The sequence below is a fragment of the Polypterus senegalus genome, chromosome 6 (genome assembly GCF_016835505.1).
Source record: "Polypterus senegalus isolate Bchr_013 chromosome 6, ASM1683550v1, whole genome shotgun sequence".
NCBI classification, from domain to species: Eukaryota; Metazoa; Chordata; class Cladistia; order Polypteriformes; family Polypteridae; genus Polypterus; species Polypterus senegalus.
This window is the reverse complement of record NC_053159.1, coordinates 93,457,701-93,484,366: the sequence shown is the minus strand read 5'-3', so window position 1 is coordinate 93,484,366 and position 26,666 is coordinate 93,457,701. Positions and strand designations below refer to the sequence as shown.

Here is a 26,666-nt window from a genome sequence, read left to right as displayed (position 1 = left end):
GTGGGTCTCTGGAGGCAGCTGATAGGTACCGCAGGCCAAGCGAACGCGGCTTCGTTGTTGCTGAGGCAAAACTCGGGCATGGGAGGAGTTTGAGAGGCCATGGAGAGCGACTTTGGACGGCTTCGAGGAGATTCTGGTCCACCGTCCGGCGTCTCAGGAGGGGGAAGCAGTGCAGTGTCAACACCGTATATGGTGGGGATGGTGCGCTGCTGACCTCAACTCGGGACGTTGTGGGTCGGTGGGAGGAGTACTTCGAAGACCTCCTCAATCCCACTAACATGCCTTCCAATGAGGAAGCAGAGCCTGGGGACTCTGAGGTGGGCTCTCCCATCTCTGGGACTGAAGTCACCGAGGTGGTCAAAAAACTCCTTGGTGGCAGGGCCCGGGGTGGATGAGATACCGAGTTCCTTAAGGCTCTGGATGTTGTAGGACTGTCTTGGTTGACACGCCTCTGCAACATCGCATGGACATCGGGACAGTGCCTCTGGATTGGCAGACCGGGGTGGTGGTCCCCTCTTTAAAAGGGGACCGGAGGGTGTGTTCCAACTATAGAGGGATCACACTCCTCAGCCTCCCTGGAAAAGTCTATTCGGGGTTCTGGAGAGGAGGGTCCGTCGGATAGTGAACCTCGGATTCAGGAGGAACAGTGTGGTTTTAGTCCTGGTCGGAACAGTGGACCAGCTCTTCACCCTTAGCAGAGTCCTGGAGGGTGCATGGGAGTTTGCCCGACCGGTCTACATGTGTTTTGTGGACTTGGAAAAGGCATTCGACCGTGTCCCTCGGGAATCCTGTGGGGGTGCTCGGGAGTATGGGGTACGGACCCCTGATAAGAGCTGTTCGGTCTCTGTACAACCGGTGTCAGAGCTTGGTCCGCATTGCCGCAGTAAGTCGAGCCCGTTTCCAGTGAGAGTTGGACTCGCCAGGGCTGCCCTTTGTCACCGATTCTGTTCATAACTTTTATGGACAGAATTTCTAGGCGCAGCCAGGGTGTTGAAGGGGTCCGGTTTGGTGGACTCAGGATTGGGTCACTGCTTTTTGCAGATGATGTTGTCCTGTTTGCTTCATCAGGCCGTGATCTTCAGCTCTCTGGATCGGTTCGCAGCTGAGTGTGAAGCGGCTGGGATGAGAATCAGCACCTCCAAATCCGAGCATGGTCCTCAGCCGGAAAAGGGTGGAGTGCCCTCTCAGGGTTGGGGGAGAGATCCTGCCCCAAGTGGAGGAGTTCAAGCATCTCGGGGTCTTGTTCACGAGTGAGGGAAGAATGGAGCGTGAGATCGACAGGCGGATCGGTGCGGCATCCGCAGTGATGCGGGCTCTGCATCGGTCTGTCGTGGTGAAAAGGAGCTGAGCCGTAAGGCAAAGCTCTCAATTTACCAGTCGATCTACCTTCCTACACTCACCTATGGTCATGAGCTATGGGTAGTGACCGAAAGAACGAGATCGCGAATACAAGCGGCTGAAATGAGTTTCCTCCGCAGGGTGTCTGGGCTTTCCCTTAAAGATAGGGTGAGAAGCTCAGTCATCCGGGAGGGGCTCAGAGTAGAGCCGCTGCTCCTCCGCATCGAGAGGAGTCAGATGAGGTGGCTCGGGCATCTGATCAGGATGCCTCCTGGACGCCTCCCTGGTGAGGTGTTCCAGGCACGTCCAACCGGGAGGAGGCCCCGGGGAAGACCCAGGACACGCTGGAGGGACTATGTCTCCGGCTGGCCTGGGAACGCCTTGGGATTCTCCCGGAAGAGCTGGAAGAAGTGGCCGGGGAGAGGGAAGTCTGGGCCTCTCTGCTTAAGCTGCTGCCCCCGCGACCCGACCTCGGATAAGCGGAAGAGAATGGATGGATGGATGGATTTAATGCATCCTACATGCCTTACATCTGGTTATACCAGAATAGGCAAAACTTTCTTGTGACCCCCTTTTAGAATAGTTGGATTTGAAAAAAATCAATAAGGTTTGTTACATACTTAAAATGATTATGCAGTGTATAATGAACTCTTCATTGTACCATTCTAGCATGTGTTCATCCTGTCTTCAGTGCTTGTGGTGGTGCACAGCCTTCTTTTCAAGGGGCTCCAGCAACAAAGGAAGGATGTGAACCAGTATGAAGACCAATTTATGGCCACAAGCCTTTTCACTTCAGGAATTGCTACGCTAATGCAGACCACTCTTGGGAGCAGGTAAGTGCTAAGATGGCCAAGCTCTGTTTTTCATTGTTTTCTTTGCTTTTAAGATGGGGTTTCTGGAAAAAAAAATGTAACATTGCAGTTTATCTTTAAAAGCCTGCTCAAATGGATTCTGAAGTGCCTGTGGTCCTGAGCGCTCAGTCTGGTTTAAAGCAAAATACTAACCTGTTTCAGACCTCCCTGGGTTCATCCTAGAATGGGTAACTTGGCCACAAGTTCTTTAACTAGTAGCTATGTGCTAACTAGGAGGACTCACGATACCTCTCCAACGCTCCCTGACTTCATTCTTTTTTCTGAAGATAGAATAAGGTATTCCTGACACCTGCTGAGTTGCATGCATTCCATCTTCCACCAACTTTCCTGCCCAGGGTGCATCTCTCTATGTGTCTCTCCAATGCAGATGCCTGGTTTCCTTTCTGAGCTTTTCCCACATTACCGTTTCCTACTTTTTCTCACTGGCACGTACAGGATTTCTTTGTAATTTTGCTCTCTCTTCTGAAAGTTTTCTTGTGGGTCCTTCGGCATCCTAGCTTTTCTCCTAACACTTGCACCATCCTGCCAGTTGAGTACTTCTTCACAGACTGCTTATACTGTATTATATTTTCTGCTAAATTTGATGCTTCCTGAACCATGTGAAACTGCATTCCAACTTCTTGTCCTAGTGAGACTTGTGGCGAAATTGAGTTAAATTAGTGGCATATTTTTAGTATGCAGACTGCTTTAGTTAGTATTTAAGCAACTAGAAAGAAAGCAGCCCAATAATTGGATTGCACACTCATAGAACATAAAAGAGAAGTACTAAAAACAAAATATTCAAACATATTTAAAATGATTCTTACACTTTAAAAGTTAAATATTTAACAGACATATTTATCAGAAGATTGAATTTGTAGCAAATTTCAGTATTTGGTTTGTAAAAAAATGTGTATAATATATTGTGTTTCACTTTCAGTGGCACTCAGTTGCTGTTTAGAAGTGTTTTTATACAGTACATTAATTACACATGCACTTAGTTGCCAGTTTACATTTGCCTTAAGATTTCTTGTGAAAAATATCTATCCTTGTAATGGCAGAGGGTGTTTTTGTTAGCAGTGACTTTCCATGTAATAAGTTTTCCTGGGCAGAAAACAAGTAATGTCCAAATTGTTGCATTTTTAGTGTGTCTTCATGTGAAAACATCCATCCATCCATTATATCCTAACTACAGGGTCATGGGGGTCTGCTGGAGCCAATCCCAGCCAACACAGGGCACAAGGCAGGAAACAAACCCCGGACAGGGCGCCAGCCCACCGCAGAGCGCACACACACACCAAGCACACACCAGGGACAATTTAGGATCGCCAATGCACCTAACCTGCATGTCGTTGGACTGTGTGAGGAAACCCACGCAGACACGGGGAGAACATGCAAACACCATGTAGGGAAAACACGGGAAGCGAACCCAGGTCTCCTTACTGTGAGGCAGCAGCGCTACCCACTGCGCCACCATGCCCCAAATGTTAGCAATTTTTCTGGTAAATATTGACACGTTGTGCCCAACTTTATCTGCTAGATATAAGTGATAATTGGGATGTAGTCATGTGATTTCAGTATATCAAAGGGGAGATGAGCTTTTAATTTATACCTGGATTTCTAGTGATTTAGTGTTTTTTACTATTTTTCCACATCTTAGATTTTGTCTTTTGCTTTGTTTTAATATGTTTGTCTGTGTTTTCCCTTTATTTTTGTATTTTGACTTCCTGAATATTTTTAACCCTTGTCTTGGATTACAGTGTATAATTTAAAAGAGGTCACAAAACACTGTATCTTTTCTTTTCTGTACTGCTGAGTGCAACAGGGCTCTCCATCTTTGTGGCTTGGCCTCTTTTGTTGTGCTGAGCAGGTGACTAATTACTTTTCTGTTGGAGAGTTGGGTGATGTGCTGATGACAAACGTGTAATTTAGGGAGGTATGGTAAATATAGCTTGAGTCAGCATTTCTCAACCTTTAAGTATTTGCGACTCGAGTTTTCATAACAGTTTTTTAATTGCGCCCCCCCCTAACATTTTTTTGAAATGTAGATGCATATTTTATTATACCTACTTAACTTTTATCGACATTTATCTAACTCTATATTTATTATTCTAGTATCAGAATGTAGTTTAAGTTAATTTGTTTTGGTTTCAACAGATGTTTTTTTTCATATTTTTGATTCTTGTTTCTTTTTCACATCTTAGCCCCAAGGGAGCCCACAGGTTGAGAACCACTGGCTTGAGTAGTTGAGGAAAGCCAAAATTCTTAAGTTGTTTTGCAGTACTGATCTTTGTTAATTAAATGATTTCTTCTTTGTTTTATTGTTTGTATATAAGCATAATTATCATATTTTGAAACAGAATCCTTTGTTCATTTGTCCTTTTATTTCTCATAGCTCTTTTCCATGTAGAGTTTGCTGTAATACACTTTCAAAATACCATTTTCAGTTAATGTTTTTTCTTTTTACATTAAGTCAATGACAGTGACTGATTTAAGTTTTACATTTAGTGTTTTTTTTTTCTCTAGTGAATTGTAACTTACATTGAACCAGCATAAATTTCTTTGTCTTCCCTTCAGGCTGCCCCTGATGCAAGCTCCCTCGCTTGAGTTCCTCATTCCTGCTCTTGTCTTGCTTTCAAGCAATGAACCCAGACATGACTATAATGGTAAGAACTAGGAAGCCTCTTATGTCATTATTCCACCAGAATGCCCTTTCTGCAGCATTTTGTTAAGCTTAAAATTACTATAGTCAATAGCCTGTATGACAAGGAGACACAGTGGCTCAAGAGTTGACCCAATAGAACAGTACTTTGAGGTGCTGCTTCTTAGCTTCTGGAAGTCGGTTCAATTACAGGTTTAGTCTCTGTATACAGAGTTTTCACATTCCCCATGTATCATCATGGGTTTTCTCAAAGTATTTCAGTTACTTCTGTTAGTATGTGAAAGTGTGTGCATGAGTGTAACCTGTGATTGACCATCTAAGGTAGGTTTCTATCTCTTTCTGGATAGATTTCAACTCTACACAGCCTTGTAGGAAGTTCTTATAGCATAGGTCATCTTCCTAGATAAATGTATAAGGACCAGAGTGTCTCTTGCTTTTTTTCCATGGGGGTGATAATGCTCAATGTTGCAATGAAATACCTTGAAAATATTCTTCTCTAAGTAACGAAAAATACAGCATTAACCAAAAACATGATAATGAAACAGATATGGTGTATTTAAAGATGGTCCACATACAGGCTAAATCCTGTAAAGTAGCCAGAGTAAGTCTGAATTAGATAGATAGATAGATAGATAGATAGATAGATAGATAGATACTTTATTAATCCCAAGGGGAAATTCACATAATCCAGCAGCAGTATACTGATACAAAAAAAAAATTAAATTAAATAGTAATAAAAATGCATGTAAAAACAGACAATAACTTTGAATAATATTAGCATTTACTTCCGTGGTGGAATTGAAGAGTCGCATAGTGTGGGGGAGGAACGATCTCCTCAGTCTGTCAGTGGAGCAAGACAGTGACAAAAGTCTGTCACTAAAGCTACTCCTCTGCCTGGAGATGACACTGTTAAGTGGACGCAGTGGATTATTCATGATTGACAGGAGTTTGCTTAGTGCCCGTCGCTCTGCTACAGATGTTAAACTGTCCAACTTTACTCCTACAATAGAGCCTGCCTTCCTAACAAGTGTGTCCAGGCGTGAGGCGTCTTTCATCTTTATGCTGCCTCCCCAGTACACCATCATGTAGAAGAGGGCCCTCGCCACAACCATCTGGTAGAACATCTGCATCATCTTATTGCAGATGTTGAAGGACGCCAACCTTCTAAGGAAGTATAGTCGGCTCTGACCTTTCTTATACAGAGCATCAGTATTGGCAGACCAGTCCAATTTCTCATCCAGCTGCACTCCCAGGTATTTATAGGTCTGTACCCTCTGCACACAGTCACCTCTGATGATCACGGGGTCCATGAGGGGCCTGGGCCTCCTAAAATCCACCACTAGTTCCTTGGTCTTGCTGGTGTTCAGGTGTAAGTGGTTTGAGTCACACCATTTAACAAAGTCTTTGATTAGCTTCCTGTACTCCTCTTCCTGCCCATTCCTGATGCAGCCCACGATAGCAGTGTCATCAGCAAACTTTTGCACGTGGCAGGACTCCGAGTCGTATTGGAAGTCTGATGTATATAGGCTGAACAGGACCGGAGAAAGTACAGTCCCCTGCGGCACTCCTGTGTTGCTGACCACAATGTCAGACCTGCAGTTCCCGAGACGCACATACTGAGGTCTGTCTGTAAGATAGTCCACGATGCCACCAAGTGTGAGTCTACTCCCATCTCAGTCAGCTTTTCCCTAAGGAGCAGAGGTTGGATGGTGTTGAAGGCGCTAGAGAAGTCCAAAAACATAATTCTTACAGCACCACTGCCTCTGTCCAGGTGGGAGAGGGATCAGTGTAGCATATAGATGATGGCATCCTCCGCTCCCACCTTCTCCTGGTATGCGAACTGCAGAGGGTTCGAGGGTGTGGCGGACCTGTGGCCTCAGGTAGTGAAGCAGCAGCCGCTCCATGGTCTTCATCACATGTGACGTCAGAGCAACAGGCCGGAAGTCATTCAGCTCACTAGGACGTGATACCTTTGGGACTGGGGAGATACAAGATGTTTTCCAAAGCCTCAGGACTCTCCCCTGTTCCAAGCTCAGGTTGAAGATGCGCTGTAGAGGACTCCCCAGCTCCAACGCACAGGCCTTCAGCAGTCATGGCGATACTCCATCTGGACCTGTTGCTTTGCTGGCACGAAGTCTCCTCAGCTCTCTGCTCATCTGTGCTGCTGTAATTGTGGGTGGGGATGTCTCACCTATGCTGGTATCAGCAGAAGGATAGTTGGAGGATGCAGAACTCCGAGGTGAGAGTGAGTTAGGGTGGTCAAACCTGTTAAAGAAGTTGTTCATTTGGTTTGCTCTCTCCGTCTCTCTCGATGGTGGCACCCCGCTTCGAGCTGCAGCCAGTGATGATCTTCATCCCATCCCACACTTCCTTCATGCTGTTATTCTGCAACTTCTGCTCCAGCTTTCTCCTGTACTGCTCCTTCGCCACCCTGAGCTGGACATGGAGTTCCTTCTGCACGCGCTTGAGTTCATGCTGATCTCCGCCTTTAAAAGCCTTTTTCTTCTGGTTGAAAAGGCCCTTGATGTCACTTGTAATCCATGGCTTGTTGTTAGCATATCAGCGTACTGTTCTTACTGGAACTACAATGTCCATACAGAAGTTTATGTAATCAGTTGTGTAGTCAACAGCCACTTCAATGTTCTCACTATGTGACCCCAGCAGTATATCCCAGTCTGTAGTTCCAAAGCAGTCTCTCAGAGCCTGCTCTGCCTCAGGGGACCACTTCCTGAATGATCTTGTGGTTGTAGGTAGCGCCCTCACTCTTGGTTTGTAGTGAGGCTGAAGCAGAACCAGATTATGATCGGCTTTCCCAAGTGCAGGTAGCGGGGTGGCGCTGTATGCGTCTTTAACATTTGCATACAGTAGGTCAATAGTTCTATTTCCCCGGGTGTTACAGTCCACATCCTGGAAGAAGGCAGGTAATGTTTTATCCAGCGTTACATGGTTAAAGTCTCCAGCGATTAGCACAAGAGCCTCAGGGTGCTGTGTTTGTAAGTTAGCAACTGTGGAATGGATGACTGATACACTGCCCTATTTTGGGGTCGTCATAAGAAAGTTAGTGATTTACTTCACAATGTTTAATGTCTAAATATTCTTGTTTGTAAGAAATTTGACATTTTTCCCCTTTTAATAGGGCTAGATCCCGAGTAAAGGGACAAAAATCAAAAATAACATATTCTTAATCACTGACCTTGAAATAGTCTAAAATGATACACAGCATCCTTATATTTGAAATTTGTCACTTTTACTTTCTGGGTAGCAGGACCACCGGTAAAGAATTAAACATCAAAAATATCATATTTGTGTTCAGCAACTTCAGAATAGAGTAAAACGACACTCCACATGCCTGTATTACTAATCCCCATTTTTTTGAGGTTTTATTAAAAGAAGTAACTTTCAGCCCTTCATATCCCATTAGGGGTGAACCCCTAGGGGCAGTTAATGTGACATGCAGAACTTCAAGTCCTCCTGATCATTTTTGCTGAAAATATCAATTGTTTTACTCTTCATTAAAAGGGTACAATTGCTAGAACAAAATGTGGTCCTTAAATGGCTTAAAAATGTGTTTTGTTTTGGGTCTTAATGGCCAAAAATAATTGGGAAGCCCAAAAACTTGACATCTTCTATAGCTAGACATCAAGATGCATCTAACAGTACTGGTGAGTCAGGAGGCACCAGACAAAATAAACTGAAGTGATTTCAAAGTGCTGATAAGTAATTCTTATAAACAACATTCTTATAAACAAAATATCTATGCAAGGTTCAATTCCTGAGACACTATTAGGTTTATTAGGTACCAAGTAATTTTGAAAGTATTACATATTAGGAAAGCAGATCTAAAAGAGAACAGAAAATGAAGTATTTCAGGTGTGATGTAAATGTTGTCCTCAATGGAGACTTACAGACAAATTTAGAGAATGAAAGCAGAAACCACACAGTTAAAGTAGTGTTCATCTAGAGCTATAAAACAGCTTTGGAGATAGTGGAAAAGTGCATATCATGTAATGTTTAATTGTTGAACAAATTTAAATATGCTGAGCAGTAATAACCAATATTATAAGTTAGCAAATATTACAGCTCTGTAGAACATTAGAACACTTTAGATGAGAACAGGCCATTCAGCCCAACAAAGCTCGCCAGTCCTATCCACTTGTTTCTTCCAAAAAAACATCAAGTCGAGTTTTGAAAGTCCCTAAAGTCTTACTGTCTATCACACTATTTGGTAGCTTATTCCAACTGTCTATCGTTCTTTGTGTAAAAAAAAACTTTCCAATGTTTGTGCGAAATTTACCTTTAACAAATTTCCAACTGTGTCCCCATTTTCTTGATGAACTCATTTTAAAATACTGTAACAGTCTTGATTCATTGCACTAATTCCCTTCATAATTTTAAACACTTCAATCATGTCACCTCTTAATCTGCTTTTACTTAAACTGTATAGGCTCAGCTCTTTTAATCTTTCCTCATAATTCAACCCTTGTAGCCCTGGAATCAGCCTAGTCGCTCTTCTCTGGACCTTTTTTAGCGCTGATATGTCCTTTATGTAGCCTGGAGACCAAAACTGCACACAGTACTCAAGATGAGGCCTCACCAGTGCATTATAAAGGTTGAGCATAACCTCCTTGGACTTGTACTCCACACATCGTGCTATATAACCTAGCATTCTGTTAGCCTTCTTAATGGCTTCTGTACACTGTCGGGAAGTCAATAGCTTAGAGTCCACTATGACTCCTAAATCCTTCTCATAAGGTGTACTCTCGATTTTCCAACCACCCATTGTGTATTCAAACCTAAGATTTTTACTTCCTATGTGTAATACTTTACATTTACTGACATTAAATTTCATCTGCCACAAATCTGCCCAAGCCTGTATGCTATCCAAGTCCTTCTGTAATGATATAACGGATTCCAAATTATCTGCTAATCCACCTATCTTGGTATCATCTGCAAAATTAACCAGCTTGTTACTTATATTCCTATCTGAATCACTTATATATTTATTAAAAATAGCAGCGGGACTAGCACTGACTCCTGTGGAACACCACTCTTAACAACGGCCAAGATGTAATTAAGTAATTACATTTTGAACATGTTTATATTTTGGAGAGTGAAATAGCATATATGATTAAATTGAAAGTTTGATATACTCATTTTGTTTGGCCCACAACAAAACTTCTAGCAACATTCTAAAACAGTTGTGATCTGCTAGTGCTTTCTGCATAAACCGTTTTGGGAAGAGAGCAGAAGTAACCCAGTATTCACAGTAACTGTAAGTATTCAATGAGCTAGATGCCTCTCAAGTAGTTACATATCAAAATGGAAAAGTATAGTGACACAGTAAGAGTGCTTTGGTGAAAAGACACTACACTTGTGATTTTAGATATTATAAAGTTCAGGGTGCTGTTGAGTATGACCTGAAGACTGTTTACAGAGATTAGTGGAATATGGTGGCAAGATCATTCAGTTAAATCTGAGATTTTTTTATATTTAGCATACATTCATGCTACAATGTTCTTGGGTATGACAGTGAGCCTGCCCAAGGCCAATAAGAATTGAGTAAAGAGTTAAGTATCATCAACACATGGGCTGAATATGAACTAATATTGTAAAATCAATTGTATCAGTGGACATATGCAGAGACTGAAAGAAGTGGACTGAGTATAAGACTATGAGGGACCTCCCTGGAGAGATTCTGCAGAGAAAAAAAAAATATTTTCAAAGGTGAATGTATATATCAAGTGTGTATAGTACAAGTACTTCAAGGGCAGACAGGCAACAATAAGTTTCCTTTGGTTAACTGTGTCGAAGACAGCTGTCTAGGGCTGCAACGATTAGTTGATTATCAATGCAGATTTTTTATTGTCGATGCGTCATAAACAGAACCTTCAATAGAGGCTCCAGTCACAGAGAACCACATTGGTTTTTGTAACTGTAATGCACTACATGAACCTCTGGGGGCAGTATCGTTTGTTATTGTTTGTCAAGACTGCACACAGGTTAGAGTAGTTAAGTACAGTTAAAGTGGCTAAGGATTAGAACATTGTTGTTGTTCAACACAGTAGAGCTGCAGAATTCCACAACTCTGCACCATTGAGGAGCCAATCCAATTGCACACATCTGATAACGTTTAACTGCCTTTGCATTACACGTCAATCACATAAAGTGACATGCCCAGTCTTCCTCAACATGCCCATTTCAAGGTGCACCTGACACTTTTATAAAAAATCATCCATATACTATTGTTAAGATTAGGCTTATGGGAGTGTTATCTTACTCAAGAGTATTGATGACTGTTGAGTGGGCGTTTCTTGTAATAGTTTTATCCTGTAGCAGGAGTGTTTTGCTTCAGCTGGCAGCCAGGACCTTATCGGAGTTTTTGGTGTGTAAATCATGTGACATAAACATTCAATCTGATTGGCTGTTCAGTGGAACTCATAAATATCAAATCCAATTGGTTATTCAGTGGAACTCCTGAATTGCAGAGGCCCTTCTCGGGAGGGATCTCCCCTAGACTTCATACTCAGATATGGGGATAGATATCTGAGGAGTAAACCGCAAGATAATGATTATATTTTTATATTATGTACTGTACATTAAAGAACCATCAACAACAAATCAAATTACTGTAATAATATATTTAACAATTATTATAAAAGTAAAGTTGAAAAAAATCTTACTCTGCAGCTGCATGAATAAAAGGTAAAGTACCACTTCTGGTTAACGGAAATATTCCAGCAGTTGAAAGAAATCTATGTTTTGTACCTAATACTTGTATGCAAAATTTGGTTGACCTAAGTGAAAGTGTACTGAAGTTATCATGTTTACATACACACACGCACACACATACACACTGACAGACCCACACACATAATTCCAAAAATGGTATTTTTGGACTCTGGGAGGTCTAAAATGAGATTCATCAAAATCTCAAAATGGAATTTTTGGAAGATTACAATACTTTCATTATACTTCATATACAGGAAAATCAGGGAGTTCGAAAGCATCGAGATTCATCATAATCTCAATATCAAATCTTTGGACGATTCTAATACTTTCCCTATACTTTGTATACGAGAAAGTAAAAAGATTTGTAGTGACAGTACAGTATTTGTGCATTTGAGAAAAGCATGGAAAAAACAGAAAAACATTAGACACATTCCTGAAAGAACAGAGATAAAATTGCATGAAGAAAATCAAACATGTTTAGCATTTAGATGTGAAAGGTGGCAAGGGGATTAATAATTATTTTGAATTCTAGGCTTATGGGTGTGTAAATTCAATAAGGTTTTGGTTCAGAGTTGGGATTCATTGAAAAATATATTGACCAGGCAGGGAGGGTGATCCAGTTCATTCGCTAAAAAGGCAGATGCTTCTCTGGAGATCGAAACGCAATTTAAATTGTGTGTTAGAGTACAAATATTACCATGGACAATCTGACCAAAGTTAAAATGTAGCTAAATAACCCTGAAACTCACTCCTGCCTTGCTGTGACTATTGGACTTGAAACAAAATAGAAATACTTTCACTAATGATATGTACTTAACTGCAGGAACAAATGAAACTTGGACTGGAGATGTGTATGATGAGAAGATCCACTGCATGGACTGGAGTAGAGAGGTGGGAGAATTTTCCTGATGTCAAGACAAAAATCACGTCAGTCACTGTAAACTGAGAGTACTCAATGGAGACTTCCTTAAACATGACACTCACGTACACACACAAAATGCGGGAACACTTCAAGTTGATTCTTACTTCCTCTGGTAAGCCAATAAGATTTACTAAATGTATTTCTTCAAGTTAACAATTCTACACATGTACAAGATTTATCATTATGCACTGCCCTACCAACGCACATCAACGCACAGCCTGTGCCTTTTGATGCTGGGATTGGCTTCTGGTCAGTGGGATCCTGTGTTGGAATAAGCAAGTTAAGGACAAGAGTGCATTTCAATCTCTGTCTTCAAGCTATATGGTACATTTAGCTGCTTATGAAAATTGTTGACATTTCCATAACTCCAGCTAAAGGGGTAGAAGACACTATCCAGGTTTGCCTTTATTTTGTTTAAATATTCTGTGTGTATAGGTATTACATATTTTAATTCCAAAAACCTTTTGCTCTCTCCTTGGCAGCTCCAGGGTGCTGTTTTTGTATCTGGCATTGTCAGACTTCTTCTGGGGCTATCCGGCTTCTACGGTGTTATATCACGCTACTCCAGCCCGATGGTAGTTGCACCAACGCTTTCCATCATTGGACTGTCCATTTACAAAGAAGCAGCGCTCTTCTGCTCAGCCAGCTGGGGCATTACTGCGGTGTGAGGATTATTTTGCTTTTTTTCTGGTTTAGTCTGTGTGAAGTATTTCAGTGGACCTTCCTTTCTATGGAAATCTCCAGTAATGTATTGACCCTTATTGTATGGTGGGCATTATGGAGAAAAAAGGCTGTTCTAATTTTATAGATATGATCTTTGATAGATATTAAAAGCCTAATTATTTGGAATTGACCTAATGTAATCAGTTAAAAAGACGGGTGATTATATTTTCAGTATGTTTCCAGCACTTATACTAAATGATATTGTACTCTATATCTTTTTTTCAGTGTGGTCCTGTTGATTGTCCTGCTGTCCCAGCACATGCATAACCTCTTTATCCCATCATGCCGGAAGGCCACTTCTCAATGCGTTAGCCAATACCCAGTCTTCAGGATGTTTTCAGTAAGGCTCTATAGTTTGCACCTTATTGTTAAAAAAACAAAAGTTGAAAAGATTTTCATTTTCATCTTAGGAGCTTATTTCATTGCAGCCGACGGATGTGATATGAAAAAACCCAAAAGCAATTGTGCAGCCAGCTATGCATACTGCCCACAGATACAGAAATAGTGTTTGTCATGAAGGCTTTTAAGGATATGCACATTGTCACTCACAGAAAAATAGTCTTCAGAGATATTGGTGTCTGATGATTATTATTTAAATGGTTTATCACCAGTTCCCACTATCTACTTCAGGTTCTGTGCAAATTCTGATGGACTGTCAGTCTCCAAGGCCTGTTTGTGCTCATTGTTTTTAGTTTACTTTCAAATGCTTGAAGAGCAATCTTTTAGACATATAAGACTACACAGTTGCTGTTTTTTAAAAACAAGAAACATTTATCAGACTTTACTTTAATCACATTGACTTTTTTAAATAAATTGAACTAGTGATGAATGTTAGCTATGGGAATTTTCCTAAGAACTTGTAGATTAGGTTAGTTGTTGATTCCAAATTCGTAGTCTTTGGGTGTGTGGCATTACAATGGACTGCTGCCATGTCTGGGGCTGGTTTATGCGTTGTGGTTGATGCTGCCAATGTAGAGCTCTTGCTTCTTGTGAACTAAATTGGAATCAGCAGCTTTGAGAATTTTACATTAACTTATGTACCAACAGCAACTGATCTGTAGCAGCTAAGTTAGTTAATTTCTTTTTAACATAGCACTATTCATGAACTCTTGCAAAACACTTTAAAAATGTGGAGCAAAGTTAAACCGAGAGTATTTCAAAGACTGAATGGGAGTAATGCCGGGTTACATTGTCATCCTTGTATGTGAGTGCCAATAAGTAAATTTTTCACTAAAAGTACAAATGTAAATATTTACCAAACAAAATCGAAGAATATGATGACAGTAGCATACTAGTCAAGGGTCTTCAGGCCAAATTCATTCCTTGATTGAGGAACTGATTTATTGATGCCACCATGCACAGTGAATGAATTAATCAATTTGTACAGAGTTCACCTTTGAAGGTGCATGGTTCTGATTGTGCTCACTATGCTGGTTAGGATGGTGTCTATGAAATTGTTGTACCAGTATTCCCAGACATTTAGAATCGACAGTTTCTTGGATTTCATATTCCTCATATCCATCATTAGAAAATGGAGGATGAGATGGGCAGAACAACAGAAATTGGAACGCAAAGGCAGTCGCCAATGTCACAGATCTTAAAATCTACCAAACAGTTGGTTGGCACACTAATAATCTTTGGTGGGTGTCAAATAACCTAGCACCGGCACTAGGACACAGACCCTACCTTTTTACAATAGTGTATTATCTAATGCATCAGTTAAATTGGGCAAGAGAACATGAACAGACTTGATCAACAAAAGAGAATGCTTAAGTCCATCCTGGCTCTCAAATGGAGAAATACCCCCAGCCTAATTCATTAGTGCTTTTTGAAAAAATAAAGCCAGATAAACAAACTCCTTCCAGGAATTATGTCTATTTTTAATTGTCCCTGGAAAAACAAGCCAACAACAAAAGATGTTATTATGTGTAACAGAAACATGTTGCTACCAAAAACATCAATATAAATGCAATAGGAAAGCTATGTCTATTGTCCACTGCTGTATTTATGTAGATTTAGTCTATGTCCTTCATGTGACATGTTTTGAAACAGTCATCAATGCACAGCCTGACATTGCAATCATGACAGTAGAAGCTTGCTTCTTTTTGCACTTTTCTTGTAATTTTTGTCTGTTGGTTGTGCATGAAAGGTTAGAATGTCACTGACTGTTTAACATCATATCCTATGTGTATTGTATTTGGACTGTACTATCATATAATATCTCAATATGAATTTTAATCATTTCTACACCACTGCTAGTGGTTAATTTTGTTTTGGATGTGCTCTGTCTCTTTGCATGTCAAAGGACTGGGACTGGTTTAGCCTCACTTGGGGAGGCAACTTGGGGGAGAGATGGGGCGGGGGTAGTGGGAAGGAAGAGCAAGCTATTTCTTATGTATACCTTCTACCCAAACAATTGTAAGTACTGACATGATAATAGGCTCTCAAAGTCACAACTATTGTATGAAGTAACATATTACCCTTACTTAAGATTACAAAATGTCCTCAAAACTTCAGAAGTGTCTTTCTGACCAAACAATGAACTTTGTTAGCTGGAATGTCAAAGGTCTCAATCATAATATAAAGAGAAAAAGTATTCTCTAACCTATCAGGCATAAATGCCAACATTGCATTTTTACAGGAGACTCGCTTAATAAGTAAGGATCAATTTTGGGATGCAAAGAGATTGGGCTGGCCAAGTCTTTCATGCCAGCTTTACAAAGAAAACTAGAGGTGTGGGAATCTTAATACACAAAACACTCTCTTTTGTAGCATTAGACATGGTATCTGATGCTGCAGGGCAATATGTCATGGTGATGGATAATGTATTTAAATCTAAACTAATTTTGATAAATATCTACGCCCTTAATTTAGATGACAGAAAACTAATTGAAAATATGTTTGCATCTATTCCTAATATGAACACTCATAAAATTATAATGGTTGGAGACTTTAATTGTGTTTTAAATCCAGACCTGGATAGGTTTTCAACTACAATGACAATAACATCTAATACTGCAAAAAATTACACTGTTTGCAATGGATCATAACTTATCAGACCCATGGAAATTTTTAAATCCAAACTCATGAGAATATTCCTTCTCATCAATACATCACAGTTACTCAATAATGGGTTATCTATTTATAGATAATTATTTATTGCCCATTTTCAAATCATGCAAGTACGACACCATTGTTATCTCTGACCATGCCCCTGTGATCATTTTGTAGCTGGTGCCTTAACCCCCTCTCATTAGCTGACAAGTATTGTACAGAATTCATCTCCAAATACATTGATTATTAATTAGAGACTAAATGCATCCTCAGAGGTCTCTGCAAGAATACACTGGGAAACTCTGAAGGCCTTTTTAGGAGGACAGATTATTTCATATCTCTCCCACAAAAATAAATTGGAAATCAGGAAGGGGCCTGGGTTAATTAACACACTCACTAGGAAAAATCAAGAATATGTCAGATTTCCAAATGAGGCACTTTATAGGCAAGGAAGTGTTCTGCAATCAGAATTTAACCTCACCTGATTACAAAAGAAATGGAATAGCTCATCTTTAAATGGCAACATTATTACTATTTTAGCTCAATCAAATCCACAAGCTGAAAGTTCATAATGCAATAACAAAAATTACCCACACAGATGGAGATAAGATTATTGACCATAAAGTATAATCCACACACATGTCCTTCTATTCTACTGTTCTACACTATTCTATTTTAAGGAAGATAAGACACAATCGAATTCATTTTTTGATGCATTACAAATATCACAACAAGATACTCGTAGTGCAGAGGACCTGGACAAACCTCTGACACACTCAGAATTACTTGATATAATCTCACTCCAAAGTGGGAAAGCAACAGGCCCTGATAGCTACCCAGTGGAATTTTATAAAAAAAAAATCAAATAAGATAGCTACACTACTATTAGCAATGTTTTCAGAAGCCAGAGACAATAAAACCTTACCTCAAACATTTTGCCAAGCATTAATTATTGTATTTCCAAAGAAAAATAAAGACTTGTTACAATGTGCATCATATTGACCAGTTTCACTTCTGAATGATAATAATAATATATTTTATTTATTCATATGCTCCTTTCTAAACACTCAAGGACACCAAATGATAGATAAAACACACATTATAAACAAAACTAAAATACAAAATAATGATGTTAAGATCTATCTAGAAGGACTGAGAAAGGATTTCCTTCTGTAACATCACAAGACCAAACTGGATGTATTAAAGGTAGACACTTCGCTTCTAATTTTTGATGTTTGCTTTGACAGGGGTTGGTTTTAGATTTGTTAAGCCTAACTCAATTGTGTGTAATGTTACTTTCTCTGTTGCTAAAATAAGTCTTGATTATATGGAATCTTAACTTCTTTAAATAAAATGTACAAAATGATGGATGCAGCCCCTTGTGTTATTGTAGGCTCCTCCAGCACAAGGCTTAGTGACTTTCATATTTCCCCTGACATGACCATTGACAGCTGTTGCATTGAGACCAATGCTTAGGAGTATGACATCTTTTTTGTCCTTCCAGCTAATCACAGTCATTTTAACTTTTTGCCACACTGATGTTTCATGTGACCAAATTCATCAGGCATATCATTGCGGGTCAGATGCACAGTGTCATATGCCTCTGTTTCACTATCTGTGTCAATGCCTGATGATCAATTTACATTATCATCACTATCATTTGATTCAACTAATGGTTGAATTTCAGTTTTTTTTTTCTAAAATTGGCTTTACAGCTTTTTGTTTACATTACCATTGTGTGTTTTGGGGGGTTCCACCATACTCATGAATATCGATGAGTTATCATGAGTGGCAAAATGCATCCACTGTACATTGGATCATAATTGCTTAACCCTTCAAACACTTGGGGTTAACCATTTTTACATTGAATTCCAAGCCTAGAAGACACTTGGGCTTAATGCCAAGGAAGTTAAAGATATTTTTCAATTTCCTTTTTAATTCTTCTCATCTGGCCATTACTTTGGGGGTGATAACATGAAATAAGGTTCACTTGAATACCTACTTTTGATTTTTTCAAATAACAGAAGTGAAATGAGGTCCTTCATACAAATGATACTTTTCTAATGTGGAAAATCAATGAAGTTTATGTTATACTTTAATTAAGGTTGTCACTAATTCTTGGGCCAAAAGTAATTTCTTGATTGGAATTAAAGGAGCCGCTTTAGAAAAATCTATCCACCTTTGCTGGTATTGTTGTACAGCCACCCGAAGGTTGAAGGACCGTGGTGAAATCCACCTTGTTGAAAAAGGTAGTCACCTTCCTCAGTTAGTTGTGGAAATGAAGAAATGTATTGAGTTAATGTATTTGCTGTCATCTTATTTATAAACATATTCCAACAGGTTTTTATTTTGTAACCCTTTAAAATCAAAGAGTGTTTTTATGGGCACCCTGTACATTGAAGATTTCAATGTTTTTTTCCTATGTATTAGGACGTTTTTCAAAGCACAAAGAACCAACTTCATATGCAAAGAACCAATCTTAGAATGAAATGGTGCTTTGTCAAGCAATAAGCTACAAGAGCCATACAACCCAATAATAACCATAAAATGCCATTAAAGAAACATTATTTTTAAGAATTTTTGTGCATTTCTGGTATTTTTCTGAACGTTAAAGATATTTTGAACTTTTGAAGCCAAAAATTCCCTTTAAGTTTGTATAGGCCAAAGCTGGCCAGTAGATTAGTGGAGTCATGCTTCCTTATGTGAGTCCTTTTCTGGGCAGGTTAGAGAGGGACCTGGTCTGTTTCCTGGGTCTTTTAGAGCCTTCACACAGCTTTTGCTGTCAGAGTATACTCTGACAGCAAGACACCAATTGCTTTCCCTGGAATTAGTCAGTCTTTTTCTAAACCTCTGTGTCCTGGACTGTGTCATGGGAAGGTGCTGGACCCTATTCCAGCTACTATAGAGCACAAGGCAGGAACAAACCCTGGAAGGGCACCAGTACATTGCAGGGCAAACACACACACACACTCCAACTATACACCAGGGTCCATTTAACATCGCCAATCCACCCAACCTGCTTGTCTTTGGACAGTGGAAGGAAACTGGGTCACCCAGAGGAAACTCATGCAGGCACGATTAGAACATTCAGACTCCATGCATGGGGGACCCGGGACACAAACCCAGGTCTCCTTACTGCGAGGCTGCAGCACTACCACTGCACCCCCATGTCACCCCTGGAATCAATCCCTTCTTTTATTAAATTTGAGACCTGAGATAAAAATATGGCTACCACAAATTTATTGTTGATTATTATTTAAGGTATAATAGGTTCTGATCTCTGTACACATTCAATGGTATTGAAATGCCTTTTACCAGTCTTTAAATAAATCAAATTTGTATGATCCGTAAATACTGTAGATGGTTGTTTTGTCCCTTCCATCCCGTGGTGCCACTCCTCAAGAGCTAATTCTATAGCCAATAATTCTCTGTTTCCTATATTATAATTGTGCTCAGTAGTAGTTAACTTTCTGGAAATGAAAGCACACATTGGTGCAATTTACTGGTGCCTGTATTTGTAATAATATGGTGCCTACACCTACACTGGAGGCATCAACCTGAAATTAAAAATGAACTCTATTGTTTGGGTGAGGAAGAGTAGGTGTAAAAACAAATAATTGTTTTTAATCACAAGAAGACACCTTGAGTCTCTGGGATCCAAACACATTTTTAAGTGGATTTTAGTGGATAAGAATGGTGTAGAATTCTATTTTGCAATTTAAATATTTATTTGAAAACTATTTAAGAACATTAAATGTATTTCATGTCTTTGTAATATACATATTATTTTATGTTTACTGTAGGGTTTCTCCCATTAGAGAACTAATTTATTGATGCTTCTGATCATTTTCAATTTTTTTGATTATGTTTAGAGTTGATTAGTTTTCATCCCATTTTCTTGTTTATGCAACACAAAGGCCTTGATAGATACTTCTGTGACATCTGCAGAGCTGCAACTATAAATATGTTGATGGCTCCAAGTTTGGTTGGATAAACAACACAATTGTTTAGTGGTAGTTAGCTTTTAAACTCAAGTAGGCCGATTGCTAGATTTTGTTTAGGTTTTTTAAAATTTCTTTTTGCTCTTGATTTTGATTTCTAGTTTACACTTGTGCTTTGATCACTTGTGTACTTCTGATCTCCAGTTCTGATTTCTTTTTTTATCATTCACAACAAAATCTCTTAACAGTCTGTGACACCATTATTGTTTACTACAGGTGTCACCATGTTTATTTATTGTTGCTAGAGTTTTCCTACATAGAAATGAATGAAAGACCATGATGTCGTCAAAACCACAGGCCATGCACTTCCTGGTTATCCAAGATTGCGGATGTTGATGTGTGTTTTAAAGGAAAAATTACATTATTAGCCCCTTTGCTTTGATTTATCAAGCAAGTTTTCTGGTTAGTGTTTTAATTTCTGATGACAGAAAAGATGGCATTTAATTTAGTGCCACATCGCTTGAGAGGAGTCCCAAGAGTCAACTGTTTGGATCCTAAAATCTGGACTTCTCCCTATGCTCCAAAGATTAAATGAGGCTTTCAGTCAACTTTTTCCCCCCAAACCCCTGGCTGATGTATTTCTGCACTGAGCACAGCCTGGTCTTCATTGACAGTTTTGATTTGTTCGGGGAGAGACAGAAGTTTTTTAGAAGAGATGGACTACACCTCCTTTAAGACAGTATAGCTAAGGTAATTAATCATTTCTGACAATTTCAAATTTATCTAATGTGCGATACATTTCAAAATTACTTATTTCCTTAAATTTATTTTATTTTAAACCACATGTAACTAGGAACAGGCACATTTAAATGGGTATATGACGAGGGGTTAATTTTCTCAATTTAGTCAATTTCCCCAATTCTGCCAATTGGTGACTTATAAAACAGTCTTACTTAGAATTAGTGGTCTAACTAGAAAATCTAATCCACACAATATCATTTTCTAAGCCTGCTTAATCCTGAACAGGCTTACGGGTGGCTAGAGTCTGTCCCTTCAGGTACAGAGTGCAAGGCAGGAACAATCCCATGATCAAGGCACTAGTCCATTGCAGGCTGAACACACAAGAGACATACATACTAGAGACAATTTTATGTCACCTAAATGCATGTCTTTGGACTGCGGAAGGAAACTGGTGCACCTGGAGAAAACCCATTCAGACACAGGAAAACATGCAAATTGCATGTGGGAAGGACCTGGGATGTGATCCCTGATCTCCTTACTGTGTGGCAGCAGTGCTACCACTGCGCCACCATAACGAACAAAACATTCTGTGTGAATGACTTGACTAGTGACTGAAAAAAAAATGAATAATAATGAACATTGCAATTAAAATGTAAATCATTATGACTGCCTGACAGATGGTCTCAACGGCACTATGCAAAGGCTAAGTTGTCATTAAAAACTGAACAACTTGCTGTTGGCCAAAACAAAAAAAAAGATAGAAATTAAAAACAAAAAATAGAAAAATTGGTAATAAGTTGTGTTTGTTTATGTTATCCTTTATCTTGTGACTTGAAAAGTGACAAATTAAACCAATTTAGGACATGATTAGCGGTCCATCTCAATAGTCATGGCTAAATAGTAGAGAACTAATGTCAATAGTCTCAAAAGTGGCACTTAAAACTTAAAGCATAATGACTCCAGCGTGTTTTACATTAAATGATGTTTGAAAATCATTTTTAACACACTCTGAAGTGACTGGAAAGCAACACAGTTGGAACATGAGATTCAAATTGTAATAAATTCTAAATCTGATATATAGAACATTAGGAAATAAATCTGATTTGTTTAATAGAGAAATAACAATGGCTTTTGTAAGAGCCAATCTTAGGAAGTTAAAGCTTTGAGTTAAACTAATATTAGTGTTTGCTTGATTTGAATAGAATAGAATTTTCTTTCATAGTCATAGACAATGGTATAGCCTTTACCCCCTGTAAGTTAATAAAAGATAGAACTTTCTTGCCATAACTAAGATACAGTGTGTTCATTGAGTCAGTTTTTGTTTAGAACTGGTCCCAGTGCTAGCAGGGACAGAGAGACCCATTTACAGCATAGAAATGGGATAGCATACAGTTTTCTGACCGTTTAGAAATGGTTCAACTGTATAAGCAAACTAAAAGAAACAAAACAAGCATTTTAAGCTTTAAACAGAACTTTTCTTTAAACAAGAACTTTTCTTTCTTATATCAGTTTTCTCTTTTTTGTGTGAATTGTTTTACTTTTACTAAAGTTTTTAAAATGAAGATATTTTGTCTGTGGAGTCATTTGAACGAGTCAAGCCTTTGCTGAATCCCATTTGCAAACTAGAGCTGTTGAACTTTGGTAATTTTGGGTAAACATAGCTACAGCTTTGAAGGAACAATGTTATTAAATATACTGTAGATGTATGAATGACATTTAATATATGTTATTATTTATTCAGAAAATTGGTGAAGCTGGATCTAAAGAACAGACAGTAACTTTTACAGTATCTTAGTAGTCAATCATGATTCTTGATGAAATTCAAAAGGTTTTGTAGTACCCTTTAACTATAATAAATTGTTTCTCACATTAGATGTTTTTATTAAAAAGCTGCTTAATCTTAATCTTTTAAATACAAGTTGTAGTTATGTGAAATCTGATATTTATTACAATTATTAGATCCATTATTTAGATTTGATGTTGTAGAATAAATGTTGAAGTAGTTTTAAAGGCTAAGGGGAAAGACCCAGACTGATTATGTTATGAATCTTAACACCATAATAATAATCTACAGTATAATAAAATGTTAAGGTCTGTGTGTGTGTGTGTGTGTGTGTGTGTCCAGTCCCTCTGAGCAATCTGATTGGTCAGTTTGGCTTTGCTGTGATTGGTCTCTTTGGGCTTGGTGTTGAGATTTAAAAAAGCAAGTATGAGTGTGAGAAACACCTGGACTTCAAAGGCAGAAGTATATAAGCTGTTAACCCAACTGCATTATTGCTTTAAGAAGCTACAGTTAACTCCATACTCAGTCACAACGTGGACTTTGCACATTCTCTCTAAAACCATCAAACTTTTTTTTATGATATTTGAGTTTGCTTTTATGCACCAAGGACTTTTATGTCAGGTTAATTTGTGTCTTGGTTGGTCCAGTTTGGGTTTGTTTACGAGTGTTCACTATGATGCTCGAGTGTCCCATTTGCGGTTCGTTCCTGCCTTACATAACTTATTTATAATAACAGTAATAGCAGTGACTATGTACATCAGCCTTAATGTGACCCTAAACCTCAGTAGGTGAATTCAAAAGATGGATGGAATATATATATATTATCTCATTGTTACTTGCAAAATAAACAATAATTATTAAATGTTCCAGTAAATGTACAAAATGACAAACTGTGAATATGTTGTTCATTTTACTGTATTTCATTTATATTTACTTTTACTGTATTTTATTTTGCAGTTTTAGTTTACTACACAACAAAGAAATGAAGTTAAGACAAACCAGTTATAGCAGACAAAAGCAACTAAGTAAAGCATAGAAGGGTGATTTGATGTAATGTTATTTATTAACTAACAGCATTTCATTTAATCTTGTGACTACATTCCTTTTCTGGAAGGCAAATTCCTCCCCTTCAATATTCCTGTTAAAGTACATGAAAGTCTTTTTCAAACATTGCTTACATTCATTTGAGCAAAGCCACAAACCCTTCAAAGTAAGTGTCAGTCTGAAAATGATAGTATTCTTAATTAAATAGCTTTGTAGTATTCCAGGTTTTACTTTAATCTGATGTTACTTGTTTTGCTCAGGTCCTGCTGCCACTAGTGTGTGTTTGTATTGTTAGTGGGCTTCTAGGGGTGACTCGTATCATCTCTCTTGAGAACATAGTGGATGCTTCACTACTTCAACACAGAAACAGCTCATTCCACCCACCTTGGCTTTGGGTTCCCTATCCAGGTAAGTGTGTCAGTTATATACATCCCACAAAAGTCTTAGGTGTGAAAAAGTGATGGTCTATATTTAGTTGTCTGCAAAGAAATCTAAGCACTGGCAGCTGACCATTGCAACATTTTTTCCTATCAAGATTACAAGTTAGGTGGCAGCATTTGTTCAGGACAATTTAATTCTGTGTTGTAGAGTTTATGTGATCTCTCATTGCTCACGAAAGTCTCCTCAAGGCACTCAGACTGATTCTCACTAGCAGGCATGGATCCCAAAGGCCAGGAGGCCCTACTGAAAATTAAACCAATTGAGTCTTGGTTTGCCGAACACAGATGACAATGTAAAGATGCAGTTTGTACCTCATGGTCATGGTGTATAAGGAAAGAGCACAAAATTGTTAGAATACACGAGGCACTATAAAATATTGTAATACCGAAGCTTTACAAATCTGGTAGTTTTCAGCTTGGCCTTGTGCTGGGATGGTCAACAATATTTTTTATTTGAGCTAAAAATATTTAGCACTGACTCAATCACTTATGTTTTGAAGTAGGCGTAACATTAACTGAGTCCAGTTTTCATCTCCTTACTTTCATAGGATTTCCTACAAGCTGACGAGGTTTTCACAGTGCCTGTGTTCACATTTCCATTACATACTGTTTCTTGAAGCAGAATTCACAAAAATATATACTGCCTTTGAAGGGAGAGTGGTGGACGGAGTCTCGAAAGCAGACACTGTCACTGCCACCATCAGTCAAAGCAGAGAAAACATGTCCTTAGATATTCATTTCTCCTACTGTGGCTGTTGGGCTATAAAACCTTCCAGTGACACAACTCACACAAAATGTAATGCTTGGCTGCCAGTCAAGCATCTAAAGCTGCATTAATTGTAGCCCTTCCACTCCTCATAATTTACATGGAAATTATTTGTACACATTTATGACAAATATGTTCTGAGATTATTCAGGTAAAGTGAATATAAGTTTTGAGTTAAGATAGATATAGTCACTAAAGGTAGAGTAGCAACATGTTGATAGCAAAGGCAAGTAAGGATTTCACTGTATTTTGCATACATAACAATAATGATCCTATAAACCTGTACACCAGCAAAACGGATTCTTTCACAGACTGAGGGGTACCTGCTTTCCCATTTAATATGGTGTTAAACGTCTGCTTAACATAAACATGTGATGGAACAGGCAATAGACATAATTAGTGATTGTGTGCACCAGCCCTTTCCAAAAGCTTCAGTGATTAATGGGGAGACATCAAAAAGCTAGAAAAGTAAAAAGAAAAATTAGGGAGAAGGTATGGACAGCATGTACAAATGGGCTAGGCTGAAGATTTAAGCAGGAAAAAGTTATATATCTAAGCAGTGCTTGAAGTGGGCTGGTGCTCACCAGTTTTCGATCAAAGACTATCACGACAATCGAAGTTTCACTGTACTGCCAACTTTTCTAACTGAATCAAATGTTGATGTATCCTGGCACTCAACGCTTCACCTCTCCATCTTACAGCTTACAACTCTATGACTGAATGTCTCTGCATCATCGTAAAAAGGGAACCACCAGTAATTTGGTTCCACTTCAAACACGTTTCCTGAGCCACCATAGAGCACAAGCAAAACCTAAGTAATGAAAAAAAAAACTTACAAAAGACAAAGCAGCAGTCCTACAGAATGTACCATCAATCACTTCATGTTTTTTAATATGTCAAAGACAACAGTTAAAGTTAGCTGAAGACCTAGCCAATATTAACTTTTAAAGCTGAACCTTGATCAAAGTCAACCTTAAACATCTTCACCACCAGTTGCAATGTTACAAGGAGAGGAGAAGAAGGATGAAAGTCCTTGGTGTTGGAATGCAACTGATCCAGTGTTTTGAAGAGATTCTAAAAGTGAAAAGGTGAGAAGTATTCTTATTGAGAGGGTTGACTGAGCATATCACAACTGGCAGTATGACTACCTGGCATCATTAAAAAAACACCAAGTCTTAAGACACCTGATTTATTGTTATTATCATTTTTTTCTAGTTATGCTTACTACTCTATTTATACCTACTGATAAGGTGTTGACCTGTATTGATTGTTTTTAGGATAGTAAACAGATACTGTATTGTTGATGACTATGATGTTGTTTGTAGCTCTACAGGATTTCTCAGGTAAGCCAGCATCAGTGCTGTACATTGTGTGCTAGCAAAAAAGCACTGTGAGCTTGCCTTTAGCAAGGACAGTCTCAGTTCGAGAGAACTAGTGACTGACATTCAAGATGGCTAGTGGGATGGGAAGGCAGCTAAAGGATGATCACATTATCTTCCTTTTTGCGTAAATGCGGAATGTGTTATCATGAGGTTTTGAGAAGGTCCTCACTGAGTATGCAAAATGTTTTGTGCCTAAATGTGGGCATAGTTAAATACTCCACCAGTAATTCATGTGTTTGGGTCACACGCTCAATAGTAAAGACATGACCTGCACACAAATAATGAAAATT

The 26,666-nt window shown here is 38.8% G+C and overlaps 1 protein-coding gene across 1 annotated transcript in view; it reads left to right on the top strand.

Moving 5' to 3' along the window:
* Nucleotides 1–26,666, top strand: part of slc23a3 (solute carrier family 23 member 3) — a 119,400-nt gene that overhangs the window by 33,902 nt on the left and 58,832 nt on the right. The window contains exons 2-6 of the mRNA XM_039755065.1: nucleotides 2,008–2,171; nucleotides 4,767–4,860; nucleotides 12,985–13,166; nucleotides 13,451–13,565; nucleotides 24,049–24,196. Of these exons, the coding sequence (XP_039610999.1) occupies nucleotides 2,008–2,171; nucleotides 4,767–4,860; nucleotides 12,985–13,166; nucleotides 13,451–13,565; nucleotides 24,049–24,196 (703 nt within the window). The remainder of the gene's footprint in view (nucleotides 1–2,007; nucleotides 2,172–4,766; nucleotides 4,861–12,984; nucleotides 13,167–13,450; nucleotides 13,566–24,048; nucleotides 24,197–26,666) is intronic.